This window comes from Wyeomyia smithii, chromosome 2, assembly GCF_029784165.1.
Source record: "Wyeomyia smithii strain HCP4-BCI-WySm-NY-G18 chromosome 2, ASM2978416v1, whole genome shotgun sequence".
Taxonomy (NCBI): Eukaryota; Metazoa; Arthropoda; class Insecta; order Diptera; family Culicidae; genus Wyeomyia; species Wyeomyia smithii.
Genome location: NC_073695.1, coordinates 57,893,733 through 57,909,764, shown reverse-complemented (window position 1 = coordinate 57,909,764; position 16,032 = coordinate 57,893,733). Strand labels below are relative to the sequence as shown.

The 16,032-nt window shown below is 35.2% G+C and overlaps 1 protein-coding gene across 2 annotated transcripts; it reads left to right on the top strand.

Moving 5' to 3' along the window:
• Positions 1-5,573: 5,573 nt before the first annotated feature.
• Positions 5,574-15,483, top strand: LOC129723205 (protein lethal(2)essential for life-like). Of its 2 annotated transcripts, none has more exons than XM_055677262.1 (4): positions 5,574-5,909; positions 6,195-6,590; positions 14,690-14,837; positions 15,067-15,483. In XM_055677262.1, exons 2-4 carry the CDS (start codon positions 6,212-6,214, stop codon positions 15,092-15,094), a joined length of 555 nt encoding a protein of 184 aa, XP_055533237.1. In that variant the 5' UTR covers positions 5,574-5,909; positions 6,195-6,211; the 3' UTR covers positions 15,095-15,483. The 2 variants fall into 2 exon arrangements, with proteins under 2 accessions (XP_055533237.1, XP_055533236.1); XM_055677261.1 differs by having other exon boundaries at positions 6,109-6,590.
• Positions 15,484-16,032: the final 549 nt, after the last annotated feature.

Here is a 16,032-nt window from a genome sequence, read left to right as displayed (position 1 = left end):
CCTTAAAGTGTTACACTGCCAAAAGAGTGCAGCTGAGTAAAACTTAAGACGAGCAATAACAAGACATACAGCTCCCTGCATGTGACTGGAAACAAGGTCGAAACGCCATCAACTCGTCAAAAAAACATCTGGCCATACATGTAAATACACACATAGAATTAAGTAATTCGGCAATTGCATTTGCCTATGAAAGCGAATCGATTTTAATAAAGAATAAGATTAATCAATTAGCATTCCGCAGCGACTGGTCTACTCCAGTTTGTCTCATCGGAAAAGCTACGAAGAACAAAGAGGTCTTATCATTGCGAACGGGTTGACTTTCGTCGACTCCGTCACCGCTATTGGAGAAACCTGCCGAAGTTCCGTCGGTTGTTCTGTACGTAGATTTTACAATTTAAAAAGTTATTAAGTGGCGAACAGTTTATTAAAAATTGTCAACATGCAATTATGTAAAGTAAATAGGGTATCACCTCTATTATCGTCAGGTTAGTCCCATTATCGTCCAGGGGGTTAATGAAGACATAGAGCACTAATCTTTTACAGAAAGATTCTCTGCAATATGAAGAACCATCATGCAAGAATTTAACGCTCTAGGACTAACGATAGGACAATAAGTTCATAGTTGTTCCGATAAATACACTTCAATTTGGTCTAACGATCGTCACTACAATTTTCAAACAGTTACTATCACCTCTGAGCCTGTTTTGCGTATATTTGTAACACGGGACTGGCAAAATTTTATATTTTCTGTCATTCTAGCAGCGAACATAGCTTTTCCTTGTGATTTTTCGAGAATACAAGTATTGTGAAAAAGTTTCTGAGGTTTCTCTCGAAACCAAGGCTGCATATTCAATTTTTGGGTACTTTTTCACCGCCTGTCGATACCCTAGTAACAATATTGGTTTTATCAATGTTTTATAGCGCTTAAAACAGCCAAAACAGCGCTATAAAACATTGATAAAACCAGTTTTGTTACTTGGGTAGCTTGCTCCACAAGTACAATTTTGAGAAAGAACGTATGACAAACTTTTAGTCCCTAAGAAGTACTACAAGTTTGTCGAATGCAATGCTCTAACTCTTCAATCTGAAGTGTGAGAGCGCATATTCAGTGCAATATTCAGCCAATATTCGCGGTGAATATTATAATTATCTTAAATTATATAGTTATTTATCTTAAATTTGATAATTTCATCGTGTTTCTTGAAAAATTTCACATAAGAAACAACTATCACCCCGAGGTAATATGAGCCAATCTCGAGATATAACATTTTTACGAAAAAAGTTGTGAACTTCGTAATTATTTTATTTTATAATTTATAGACGTAAGACACCCGAAAAATAGTGATAGGTGAATTTTGAAGAAAATAAACCAAGGAATCCAGAAAAAATATAGTTTTTGCCCGGAAGTGTTGCCAGATAGATTATTTTCTATTTTAATATTAAATTTGCATTTTTCGGCCAATGCAGCTAATTTTATTTTAAATTTGATTGTTTCATCGTGTTTCTCGGAAAATTTTACGTAAGAAGCACTTACCACCCCATGGTAATATGAGCCAATCTTGAGATATAAATTGTTTACGAAAAATTAATTACGATATTCAGAACTATTTTCGTAAAAATGCTATATCTCGAGATTGGCTCATATTACCACGAGGTGATAAAATTTTCTTTCGTAAAAGTTTCCAAGAAATACGATGAAACCATCAAATTTAAAATAATATTAGCTGCATTTGCCGAAAAATGCAAATTTAGTTTTAAAATACAAAAATTACCTATCTGGCAACACTTCCGGTCAAAAATAATATTTTTTCTGGATTCCTCGGTTTATTTTCTTCAAATTCACTTATCACTATTTTTCGGGTGTCTTACGTCTATAAATTGTAAAAAAAATTAATTACGAAGTTTACAACTTTTTTCGTAAAAATGTTATATTTCGAGATTGGCTCATATTAACTCGGGATGGTAGTTGTTTCTTATGTGAAATTTTCCAAGGAACACGATGAAATTATCAAATTTAAGATCAAAATGGCTGCATTTGCCGAAAAATATTAATTTATTTTTCAAATACATAAATAATTTATCTGGCAACACTTCCGTTCAAAACTTATGTTTTTCTGGATTCCTTGGTTTATTTTCTTTAAAAATAATCTATCAGTATTTTTCGGACAACTTACTTCTATGAATTGTAAGAAAAATAAAAAAGAGATTTTGAACAAAAAATGCGTGACTTTGCAATAGACAGGGGGGTCCCACAGAGCGGGGGGTATTCCAATCGACACCAAATTTGGGATTTTTCCAAAGTGACAGTAGCTGAATAATTCTCCCAGTTTTGAGCAAAATCTGTGATGGTTGTGTCCAAGTTTGTGCTTTTTCGTGGTCACTTCGTATGGAATGACCCATATGCAACCTTGCTCAAAACTGATGAAAAACCATATGGGACTGTCAGGCATTTATAAGCAGAGCAGTATTTACTCACACATTATCGTAATTTGTTATTCAAGGAGTATCAAAAAAATACAAACGGTTCACAACTTTTTCAAATTTTACTCAAAGTTTTGAGAGTTATTCATATGAGGTCACTATGCCAAAATCTCAACATTAGAACCGATTAGACCGCCCCTCTCTTCTTGGGACCCTTCACTTTTTTGATAAAAGTTTTTGTCGAAAACTCTTAATTTCTGTCAATAATGGCAATAATGGCAAAAATGTATAGAAATAAACGTCGTCGGATACGTGCTTTTTGCATTCGAGAAATTATTTTGCGTTTTCGCGAAATGAGTATATTTTAGTTTCAAATTTGATAGTTTCATCGTGTTCCTGAGAAAAGTTCACACGAAAAACACTTAATACACCAAGGTATTATAAACAAAACTCGAGTGAAAGCTAAAAAGTTTAAGCAATCTTCTCTTCAAAGTTTCCTTATACCTATCTCTGAATATTTTGTTATTGACATTGCATTTAAAAAAAAAACAATTATGGAGTGCAAAAAATATCAACTTTGGGCGGCAGTGCTGCCTTTAATTTAAAATTTGTCAAGTACACAGTATTTCTGAAAAAATGACATGGTATTATTACTCGAATTACAGCATTTTAAGGAAAATCAATCAAGTTCACTTTGGTTTACCCACAATTTCGATTGCTATTTTGCTAATATCTTTGCAACTTGAGAAAATTTAGCCTAAGAATTTAAAAAGTGCCGTTTTGACTCAAACTTCGAACACTTCAGAATAAAAATCAGGTAGAATAATCAAAGGTATGATAACTATAAATTATTTTCATAGGCGGGGGCCTAGCCGGACCGGAAGGCTTCATCTTGAAGTACCACTGAACTGGAGATGATTTCCGGACTCTGGGCATTTTTCTGTTTCCAAAAAAATCTATATTAGGAAGTTTTGAGTGATTTCACACTATGTTTTGGGAACCGGAAGTTGCAACCATGAATTTCAAAATTGCTGCTGGGGTCGATTTCAGGTCTTATAAGACCATTCCAGGTCGTTCTCTAGAAACCAGAAGTAACCATCTTAAACTTTATAATGGAGTCTGAGTTTGATTACGGGCCTCCAGAAACCATCCCAGTTTTTCAGCTCTGATTAATCGAAATATGAGGTCAACACAAGGCTCTATATTTTTCAATAGTACAATAGTTAGCATCAGAGAACCAAAATATTTCGTAATATACAAGAATGAAAGTAATTCGTTGGAAACTAACTCGGTTATAAGCATTCTAAATTTGACAATTTTCGTGACGCCCGGTTTTGTTTTCGTTATGTCCGTTTTGATTAATTCTACGTCAAAAACGAACATGACCAGGCCACCAAGTCTTGTGGGTCAGAATTCGTGAAACGGATCACTAAAAATCGCGATGTCTAATTTTTTCAAATAAGTATTAAAAACTTCAAGAGTTTCACTCGGGAAGTTGATTTTCCAATTTTTATTGAATTTGAGTAAGTTTACAAGTTGTTATTGTCATTTGAAATTTAGGTCAAAATTGTTTTTAAACAGACATAGCTTTAAAAAGATTGCATCGAATTCGATGAAATTTTCACAGCAGATGCATCTTAAGTTGTAGTTTACGAAAATATTTTTTTTTGAGAAAAAAATATTTTTTCAATAGTAACTATTTAAAACAAATGTTGAAAATCTATGTTCTGGGGCACTGAAAAATCTGAAAAAAATCACAAGTATTTTTGACAAAATTTCGAAACTGCCCTGAAAATTTCGCGGTGGTGATATTTTTTGATCAAAAGATATGGGCTTTCAAAGTTGGTGCCGCGACGCATTTTTCAAGCGAGAAATGCTCCTAAACCAAGTTTTCTTCAGTTCTCATACCAAAAAGTGCACCATAATGGCTAAAAGTAGTAGCACGGGCAATTTTAACCCGCTGATGCGTTCCGTACGGTTGCCCCCTAACTAAATTTTGCATTATTTTTATAGTGAAATGTGTAGGTAGGCTTGCGAGTTGTATGAGGCATAAAATATACTGTCTTCATCATTAAATTGGGTAACAGACCAAGCATATTTTGACTATTTTGCAACTAAAAATCATTTCTATTAAACTAATTTTACAAACCTTACAGAATTTTTGCATATAACTGAAACTGGGATTGTCAATAGTAGTACTGCTCATTCGCTTCTCGCTTGAAAATGCGCTTGGCACCAACTTTGAAGGCCCATATCTTTTGATCAAAAAATATCACCACCGCGAAATTTTCAGGGCAGTTTCGAAATTTCTTAAAAAATACTTGTGATTTTTTTCAGATTTTTCAGTGCCCCAGAACATAGATTTTCAACATATTGTTTTAAATAGTAACTATTGAAAAAATATAACAAAACAATTTTGACCTAAATTTCAAATGACAATAACAACTTGTAAACTTACTCAAATTCAATAAAAATTGAAAAACCAACTTCTCGAGGGAAACTCTTGAAGTTTTTAATACTTATTTGAAAAAATTAGACATCGCGATTTTTAGTGATCCGTTTCACGAATTCTGACCCTTGTGTGATACGTTATCAAATCAATTTCACAATAGTTACTTTACAAAAAACAGTAAAATATAACGGTAAATTGGACGAATAAGAGCCATTAGATGAATACTGGTGTCGAGAAGAACATAGGTGCGATTACCCTTCATCTGGTAATAAAATTAACTTTTTATTATAATACCAGGTTTCATGTAAACAAAATCAAATCGCCATAGCATTAATCATCTGATTTTAAAAAAATCGCGTCAAATTAAGTGATCTTCACGGTTGATCAAACTCGCGTGTATTGTTCATCGTGATACAAGTAGGTATTAGTTGGGAAGATATACCACCGTGGCAGCTATTTTTGCCATAAACAGATCGACCCAGCGTCTCCACAGGGCGAACGCTCCAAGCAAGCATTGGCACGGTCCCAACAAGCAGCCCCGTTTGCGCTCACCACCCCGTGAATCATCATATTATGCCACTCGCGGCAGAGGAGGTGGATCAGTTACGGTACCGCTGTAACCTAGGAGACGAATCATAATAGATCTACCTGGCAGCAAACGTGCTCACGTTTCCGAAGCACTATATCTATGAAGTATATATTGTTGTGCCAAATGGCTGATAGCACCCGCGAAAAATGAACAGCAAAATCAGAGTAGAATAGAATCAAAACAAAATCCCAACCGACTGCAGGCCACGAGCCACAGTCGTTCCGACGGTCCCGTCCGTAGCAGCAGTTCAAGTTCAGCGGCCAAACGCGAACGTTAACGTACCAAACCAAAGTGTTCAAAATAGCTTAGGTCCCGACTTGCGCTTCGACGCGTGGCAAGTTCAAAAGCATTCTGATCGTCAGCTGATTCGGAAGTTCTCGATTTTCCTCCGCTTGGCGTACAGCCGAAAACTTTCAATTTCGTTCAATTCGCGTAACTTCATTCAAGGTATGTAGTAGCTAGTGAAAGTGATAAAAGTGCGCGACAGTGTAGAAAGAAAACGGAAAAAATTGCAAAAATTACCATTTAAACTGCGACGCAAAAGAATCGTTCTCGAACATCTCGTCCACTATCTTGATATATTGCTTTCGTATTGTGTCACGCTGTTAAATCGATAAATTACACTATCATTTTTTTGACCGAATAGTTTTATAAGAGTAAGTCTCTTATTATTCCCTCGCCGACGAAACTCACCCGCTTGAATTCATTCGTAACCCCGGATGGCGCCGTTAGTTCGCAGCACTAGCACGATGTCGCTCGTTCCGGTGCAGTACCGCAGCTGGTGGGATGACTGGGATTTACCCCTGTACAACCGGGTCCTGGAAAAATCCATCACCCATGAGGTACTGGCGGATGATCCGTTCTTCTGGCGGCACCCACCGCTGCCACCGCTCCGCTGGTCCAGCCTGTGGCGCCCGTGGAAATATTTTAGCCTGCGAGACGTCGGCTCCCGGGTGGACTCGGATCGCGAAAAGTTCACCATCGAGGTGGACGTCCACCAGTTTGCGCCGCACGAGGTTACCGTTAGAAAAACGGACAAGTACGTTACCATCGAGGGAAAGCACGAGGAAAAACGTGATGAACTGGGCTACGTCGCCAGACAGTTCTCACGGCGCTACCTGATTCCGAGTGAGTAGATGAAGGGTGTTGCTTTGAGTGTGACAAGTGTGCTGTTATTACTTTTTAATCATAACCAACGAGTAGTACAATTTATTCGATTAACTAATGAAAAATATTTGCGACAATGTTTCACAAATCTTTACAAATTTTCAAAAAATTCGAAAGAGAAAATATCGAATATGAGAAGAGTTAGTAGATTAGTTAATGATTAGTCAACTAGATTTTTTTATTGCTGATATTTTGGATTATTTATTTTCTAATTTAATTACGTCGTTACATAAAATTGACTTTTCCAGCTGCTGAAGTGTAACAATGAAGTTATATGTCATTTTTTCGTTTTTGCTCTTTAAATATCAGCGTTTTTTTCACTCCAAGGAAATCAACTCTTAAAAAATTTTTTTAAAATTCAACCTACAAAATCATTTTCAGCAGGTCCTGAAAAAATGCATCGCAAAAGCTGCGATTTCTACTTAAATGTTGTCTATAGTTGATAGTTATTTTTTTTTCTTTCCAATTTGTCTTTTGATTTTTTTAAATTTTAAACATGTTAAATGTCATTTGAAAACTTTTACTTTTATTTTCTAAATAACGCGTTCTTTACGTCATTTTTTTTTTTCAAAAAACGCAGTTTTTTTACGCAGTTTGAACGGTCAGTAGCTCTTGTGTAAAAAAATACTTTCAATACACAAAAATTTGATCGACCATTTTCGATTAGAATGAATTTTCGCATACATATACGGCTAAGTAAACTAAGTATTTTTCACAGGTGGAAAAATTTTTTGAACTAAAGAGTAATTTTCTAAGAAGGTGTATGCATTTTAGCATATTTTCATTCAAAGCATTGTAGCTCTTTGGTTGTACAGAAAACGTGCCAAAGAATGAATTTTAGGGAACTAACAATGCTTCACAATAAAAATTTATATCGTAAAAAAAATATCATATAATAATTGTGATTTGTAAAATTGTGTAAAACTTGACTTTGAAGTAAAATTTATTTTTTATTTCTTCATCCACGTCGTCTTATCAAAAGCTTTGGAATAATGTGAAGTTTCAAGAGAAAAAAAAATTAAGATCCATTTCGGATTTATTGGATAATTTAATGTTTATTATCCAAATTCCTCAACTTAAAACTCTAATAACTTGAAAACGAATGAATTCACGAAGTTAATCGACATGGAATGTTTGATTTGGAATAATCTTTTAACTCATTTAACATCGTTAAAATATAATTACAGGTCCCAGAAAATCGATGCTCGATGCGATGAAATTCAAGGTGCTTAACCCTAAATTAAAAGATAATGTTATTAATAGTATTTTTGTAGAGCGTTTCGACTTTATAAAAAATTGCTTTCAGGTTGCCCAAGCCTAAACGATTTTGAAAAAATGACTTTTTTTAGCTATAAAACCTATTTTCTGCACTTTTTGCAATTCTGTTCTATTCCTAAATTTTTCCATATATTTTTTTTTATTTTTGTAGGGTTATTTTTGAATATTTTACATGGTTTGGTTCAGCCTCGCATTCAGTTATTTGACTCACAGAGCCCATTAAACATCGCAAAAAAGTGAATTTTTTCCATAATTTTTAGAAAAAAAAACCCAAACACATACAAAATACTACAAGGTATACAGCCCTAGGGTTGTATGAAATGGTGACGTGGGACTAAACACTGTAATAAGGTGATTTTTGTTACAAACTATACAGAGCCTCAGCGACTGTACGTATTTCTATTTTCAGCCTCCCCTGGAAATCAATTTTTCGAAATATATTCAACAACACTCGAAAGAATATCGTATATATTTGGCGATATTAGTATTAGCCTGCAGTATTCTTTTGTGCAAAAAACATGTATTTGACAAGGCACAAGCATATCATTCTTGTTGAAAAAGCACCAAGAATTTCTCGTAATGCGTCAAAGTCAAAATTAACTCTATATCCTCGAAAACCAAATCCAATAATACTTACGTTATTTTATTAAACTGTTTTGTCTTATTTAACTCTGATTAAATCAAATCTATTATATGGTTCTTACTTTCAAAATAATATAGAAGCCCTTACGAAGGTTAATTAATTGGTAAACATAAGAAGATATGTCTTACAAAATTATTAACAAGTTCCAGCAAAAAAATCATAACAATCAACAATTCCATTTTCGTTTTTTGCTTGACAATTTTTTTCATTTACTTACAACTACATTCGCTGTATTACGAAGACTGCTTTATTATGGTGAAGCTTTGAATAATAATATATCATCTAACCATTTTGAAATGTAAAAGGAGATTCTAATGAATCCTAGTAAATGAACCAAAAATTCACAAGCATTCGCAGGCTCTTACTCTTCTATAAATGTGTTTATGCGAAATTTACTCTTTCGATACTATCCGGTCACGATTATTTGGTGAATATCGAAGATAAAACTGGATAAATATCCGTTGCAAAATTTACAATTCTTGTTGAATAGTTAATGGTTATCATATTTATGAGATAAACATTCAATCACCATCAACAGCAGCATTGCAGTTTTTCCTCGATTGCACACGAATAGAAATGTACGCACAAAAGTGTACCAGTGCAATATGAATAGTACTGCTGCAGTACAAATAGAAGTGTACCGCTGAAATGGACGAATAGAAGAGTACCGCTGCAATCATAGACGACGAGAGACCTGCGGTTCTTTACTCCACTGGTACTGTTGCTTCCACCGGCATGTTTTTTTTTCAAGACATCAGTTTTTATGAGGTTTTGATAGCAGGTTCAGAAATTGTTCAAGATTGGGGATTGTTTCAAACTTTTCGGAAAACTTTTACCTTCGAGACATCATTTTAGTCTAAGCTCATCGCAGCAAAAATAAATTGACCTATTGGGACGGGGAGACTCTGTCAATTTTTATATCGATATTGATACAGAGAATATCACGGGGAACGGATGGTGTCCATTCACGTCGTCTGTGCTAGGGATGCGCGCATGTAATTGGTTCATTGTTCGCGTAAGTTTCCCTGTAACTTTTTGTCAATTTTCACCGCTGAGCAGTGGAGTAATAATGATAACTAGCGTTTTAAAAAATTGTTACACATTTTATCTATCCAACAACATATTGGTTATTGTTGTCCATCATGAGGTTATGCTGTTATTAACGTTTGAAATCTGGCGCAACATTTGCCAGTTTCATTTCCAATTTTACAGAATGCATCCCAGTATAGTAAACAAAGACGTAGTCCCACGTCAAAACAAATATTCAATAAGAAACTAAAAATTTTACTAGAAAGCGGGATTTATGAAAAAATTACATAAACAAAGATCCTCGATATCTTACAGCTGAAATATTGTATTTTTTTATATGTGAGGAAAAACAAAGCATTTTTACTATGACAAATAACTTTTTTCTTTATTTTGGGAGATAAAACATAGCAATATTTAGAGAACAAGTGCACTTTTGGATGGCTGATAACTTGGTAGAAGGTTTAAAACTTCGGAAAAATCTGGTATAAAAGTTAAAACGAAAATTGCAACTTTAGTGCCTCCTCATCAAAAACTTTATTTCGCTCGTAAGAGATAGAAACATGATGTCTTCGGCAAAGTTTCTTGGTTTGAGATAACTTAAAATTTTGTCGAAGACACCTTGCGTCTATCTCAATTTGATTAAAAAATAAATTTTCTATCTCCCTCATTGGTGGTTTTACCACCCATCATTCTACATTAAAAGATGCATTTTTGAATATCCTGTAACTTCTCTGAACATACGTTATGGCTATGATCAACATTTGAATCACTATTTAATCAATCGCCCAAACGTCAGACCTTTTTTGGCATTTTTGTACAAACGCTTAGTTTTCCATTACATGTAAAAATGTCAATATCTCAGCCTCCCATAAGATATCAAGGACCTTTTTCTATATACATTTTCGTCATGAATCCCGCTTTAATTTAAGGATGAGCGCCTTGACTTTTTCAACATCGATTTTTTTAGGACAGCCTAATGTATAGTCTCTATTTTTTTTTCACTATATATAATCGAATCCTATATAAAATCGAATCAGATTTTTTCCATTTCTAGAGTAACATTTGCTTTGATCGATTTTTTGATCGATCACTTTCATTCAAACCCCCAAAACTTATTAGATATCTTTGATGACAGGATTTTTGCATAAGTTGATAGCGGAGGGATCACTCTAGCCTTCTGAACGAAAACCAAGCTGGGGAGAGTTACTAAAGCTGAACCATTATTAAAATGAAAAGACGCTCCGAAAAGACGATGAAAGCAGATGAGACCTTTTGAAATGTTTATCTAGATTTAATTTACATAAATGTTTTGCTATTTTCGAATAAATAAAAAGAATTTTATTTTGGACTCATCCCCCTAAAAGTCAGAAAACAAATTGCTTACAAATAAATTATATCGTGTAGTTATTTTTAATGTAACTGCCTGCAAACGTAAAGAAAAATTTTAAACAGTGTGTGTTGATTTGTCTACTCTTTTTTTTTTCTATTTCCTTTTTTTTATTTTCAAAATTTCTTTTAGAAAAAAAAAACTCAAAATTCTAAAATAATTGAAAAAAATTTGAAAAATAAAAAAATAAAATAGGGGGTCAAACGCCTTCGGCAATGGTTTTCTTCGGCCGGTTTTCTGCCGCCGTCTTATAAAAAAACCTGCCGAACAAAACTTTTGCCGAAGACGTTCGATATCCTGTTCTAATTGAATCTAATTACTTTTTTTATTTTTCACAGTTTTTTCAAATATTTTAAAAAATTTTAATTTTTTTCTTGAATCAATTTGGGATTGTCCTAGACTGACCAAATTTTCTCGAGACAGAAACGGGACAAATGGTTTTATAAAACGGGACACATAATAAGATTGATTTTTGACAATTCAATGGTTGTGGGGTGGCGTGATCCACTCACAACCAACCCAACTGGTCTAGATTCAATCCTAGCCGACACCGGGAGATTTTCTGAGGCGAAAAATCTCTGGGATCACGCCTTCCACCGCATAAAGAAGTAAAGCCGTTGGTCCGTTAATCAACGGGTCGTTAGTTGTGGTCCTGGGTGGAGTCGCCTCCAGGACGTCGGTGATTGGCACAACAACAGTGGCGGAACTAGACCGACGAAAAATAAGCGAGTATATATATTTTTTTTTACAAGGTTACATTTGTTCTCTACATTTTTCTCTCATTATTGAATTCAGGAAAAAAAACTTTCATTTTAAATTATTAAAAATCCATGCATCAAATTAACGCCAGAAATAGATTATCTTTTCAGAGTTAAGGGTATTCGAGATTGATAAAAGAAATTTATATAAATTTATTGATGATTTGGGTGGAAGATGATTTCCGCGTGCGTCTCTCGCATAATACCGCGGGATGTGACGACAAAGATACTCATCGTTCGTTATGATAATGAGCGAGCTTCGCGCGCAACTTTGCTCGATTCCGTCAAATAGCACAGAACAAATTTAGAAATGAACCCGGTCTCAGTCTAACCGTTTAGCCGGAGATTGCCCACCCGTTGCTTTTATATGAATCGTGAATCGGAGTAGGTGTCGTTCGGTCGATAAATGTCGTGATTATCTAATGGCTACGCAATATATACCATTTACCGAACCGCGTCTACCGAAACGCGTTTGTTTTTTCAGGGTACTCGGGAATGGTAATAGACAAATACTTAGGCACTTTGAAGTTTCGAGCAGTAAATGGTTTTCGCGCGCGCCGTTCGCATAGCTTCGCGGTGTTTGATAAAAAAGAAACTCATTGTTCACCTTCTCAATGAGTAAACTTCGCACGCAACATCGTTCGATTCCATCACTTACCAAGGCGACACAACTCGTGCTATCCGTCGCAGTCGTGGAGATGCAGCGGTAAACTCGGTTTCCGACCACGAATGCTATAATTTCTTCCTTATAATCTTCCCCTAACGACCGTAAGGACGTGGCCGGCGCCGTTATCGATCTATACAAAGCGGAAGCTACTGAATTGTTTTACATTGAAGATGGTAAGCTAATCCCAGCTTGCCATGTACGTGATTCTCTGTGCAACTTCACTAGTTCAGAACCATTACGGAGGAGCAACTAAGAAATGTGTGGTCGTCAAGCTCAAGCTCAAGTTAAACAACTATCAGTGTTTAGCTAACATTGTGTAATTTTCGTAAAAAATCAGTTTTTTAAAATGTGGGTTTGTGTGATATTAAATTTATAATCATATTGCTATGTTCCTTCTCAAAAAATAATATCACATATACGGTATCTTACGGTATATTTTTTATGGAAGGACAAAATTATCGTTTACAATTTTGCCGAAGACATTATAGAAAACGAACAAACTATTCTGACCTTATTTTTTTCCTCTTTCTTAGAAAATGTTCACTATTTGTTTTCATTTCTCAATGATAGACAATCATAGATTTATAGCAAAGATAATTAGAACAAGATAACTAACTTCCATATTTTTCATACATTTTGAACACGACCGATCTCCGACGGTTAGTGCTGCCATCTGATGACTTAAATTCTCATAAAATTGTCACTATGAGCCAAACCGATTCATCGTGCATAGTCCGTCATCGATCGTTGAGCTGTTCAAGATTGTATATGAAAAAGGTGTAGCAGTTTGGTCAGATCGACGTTTAAGATAACATGCAGATTGATGATATTGTTAATTTTTGCACTTAATGCTATTGCCATATTTTTTGCACTTCAAAGTACGAAAGGAAAGTGTGAAATTGACTGTCAGAGTGTTTATATTGAGAAGTTATATTTATTTTCAGGTCCCATTCTACCAAAACTTAAAGTTTGATATGTCGCAAACCAGGTTTCAGAACTTTTGCAGGTCTAGTTCACCGGGGCACCCGATTTTTGCTTTATTAACCTCGGCAAGAGTGCAAAAATTGGCTGAAGAGCGTGCTCACAGCGGTTATCAGGAAGTTCTGATGGTACGCTTGATTTTGAATAATGCGCTGATAATTCTTGATTCTTCCGGAAAGTTTCATATTTGAGAACTAAAAATTTGTACATATTATCATCGTACAGTTGTTTCACCTTTTAGTAGTCATGTTTTGGTCTTGTCGTCTGTTGATTTTGACGTTAATTATACATCATATTACCAGTGTATAAGTTAGTTCGACTTTTGCTCACGCGCAGCGACAATCATATCTGATGAATTCTGCAAGAGTCAGGTATCTTGTTCTAGTCATCTTTGTTTATAGCTGACCTTTTGTAGTTTTCATGAGAAACAAGGTTTTTGAGATAGTTGATGTCGAAAAACAAATTCTTAAGAAAAATTGTTTACGTTTTTTTTTTTTTTGAGACTTGACATTACTCCAAAACATTTGGTAAAAAGTTGAGAATAGAGAATTCGTGGTACTCCGACAACAATCATAAAATCATTGCAATGCATGGTCAATACAACATAATTCACTCTTTAACAGCAAACTGATAGACTGTAAAAAGTCCAAAGTAATCTTCGTCTGGTTAATTATTCAAGCCATGCAAATATGATATACCTCCGTGAATGTAAACATAACCATAATACAGATAAAGCTGGCTTTCTCAATCACAATAACACTTTTTGGTAACAACTCAGAAAATGCAGAGAACTTTTGAAAAATCGGAAATAAAAAGTTGACCAATTTTTCTACTTCGACAACATCGTTCATATTTGACATTCGAAAAACCAATTACAAATTTGCCATTAGTTTCACAGTACGATACTGCCGTAGAAGTTCATTGATTCATTTAGCTATCAAATACAAAAAACGGAATCCGTTTATCTCATTCCAGTTATTGGTAAACAAATTCTGAAGAACTGTTCGATAAATTGAACACCTGGTATACGATAAATAGTAGGTTAGGACTATTCATTTAATATCACATTTTGAATATTTTTTCTTTCAATCAACAACTTTTCTTTTTTGAGAAAACTGAAAATTCCAAACATGGTTATTGATTCGAAGTTTCCAATCCATGAAGCTCAAAAATGTGTAGATTAAAACGACGATTTGGTCTCAAATCAGTGTTGAAAAAGTTTGAAACCCTGTGAATCGGAGCATTTAAAAAATAGGTTAATTTTTGACTCTTTAGGATACTAATTTATCTCCCTATATCTTTCACATTTTCCCACAGTCGGATACGACGCAAACCTCATCGTCTCATCGCTCTCCTCGGACGGAGTGCTCACCGTCACTGCCCCGAGAATCGGTCTTCCAGCACCGAAGGTGGAGAAATACGTCCCAATCTGGCACACCGGAAAACCTGCTATCGAGGATAAGAAGTAATCTCGAACAGAGTGGCGAATATTCATTAAACCAAAATCTGCCATGGCTGTCGGACCGAAAGCATCTGAGCCAAATTTAGACAAAATAAAAAAAAAAACATACCCTCACCGGTGTAACGATGGATAAGAATTTCGAACTCTCTGTCCTTGCACTGTTGATTTCAATGTCGTCGATTTGCTATTGGAACTGTTCATGATCTTTTCCGTATTTTATTTTTAATTTTAGTTTTGTGATTGGATTTTATTTGCCCTAACTTATTTCGGCACCTTCGAAACAAGCACGACACTCACCTTCAAGCGCGACAAGCACTAGCGCAACGACGTGATTGCAGCACGATAAAAACGCTCTCCTCTAGCATAGATATCAAAATAGGAATTTGTTATCGTTTGGATTCCGATGCCACTTTGTGATACACTTTACGTTAGCATAGGCTACATCATGGCAGCACACTTACACCGATGATTCCCATCTATCCAGATTTGTAGTATATTCGAAACACGAAGCTGAACGCGAAAAAGAAGCTCCAGTAGGTTTCAAACAGTGCCGTTACTAATATAATTCAACCCGAAATGTGTTATCACAGAATCTCGATGTTTGGTTGTTGATTGAGAATAAATAAAACATTAATCACCTGTTCGAAAATTGGCGGTTTTTCTATTCTATCATTAACTATCACAAATAGTAATTCTTTTTTCGAAAATGTAAATAATTTCCAGTTCCAAATAATAGTTAAAAATTCTATCAACAAAGTTATTACAAATGCGGTTTAATTTCGTTGTGTTCTTGCACTAAGCGAAGCATTAACAAGAAAAACTAACAATATCTAAATATAATAGAAGGGCGCGGTCCATACAAGCTCACGTTCGCCCCCATCGATTATAATGTATCAATAAAATGCGCCTGCCACTCAATCCGACACGGCAGGCCACCGGGTTTGAATGGAAATACGATTAAATTCCCGCACAGCGCAGAATGTAACCCGTCCGATAGTTTATTCCCCAACAATTCAACCAACCTCTAACGCGCAGTATTGTTATTCTTCCAACAATCCTCCGGGCGACCGCGGCCACAACACGTAAATCGTTTACCCCCGAGCGGCTCCCACTTCTCGTCCCGTACGCTTCACTATTTGTACTTGCGTAACCTTCGAAAAAATGCGAAGTATGTACCTACTACATACTAGAGGGAAAC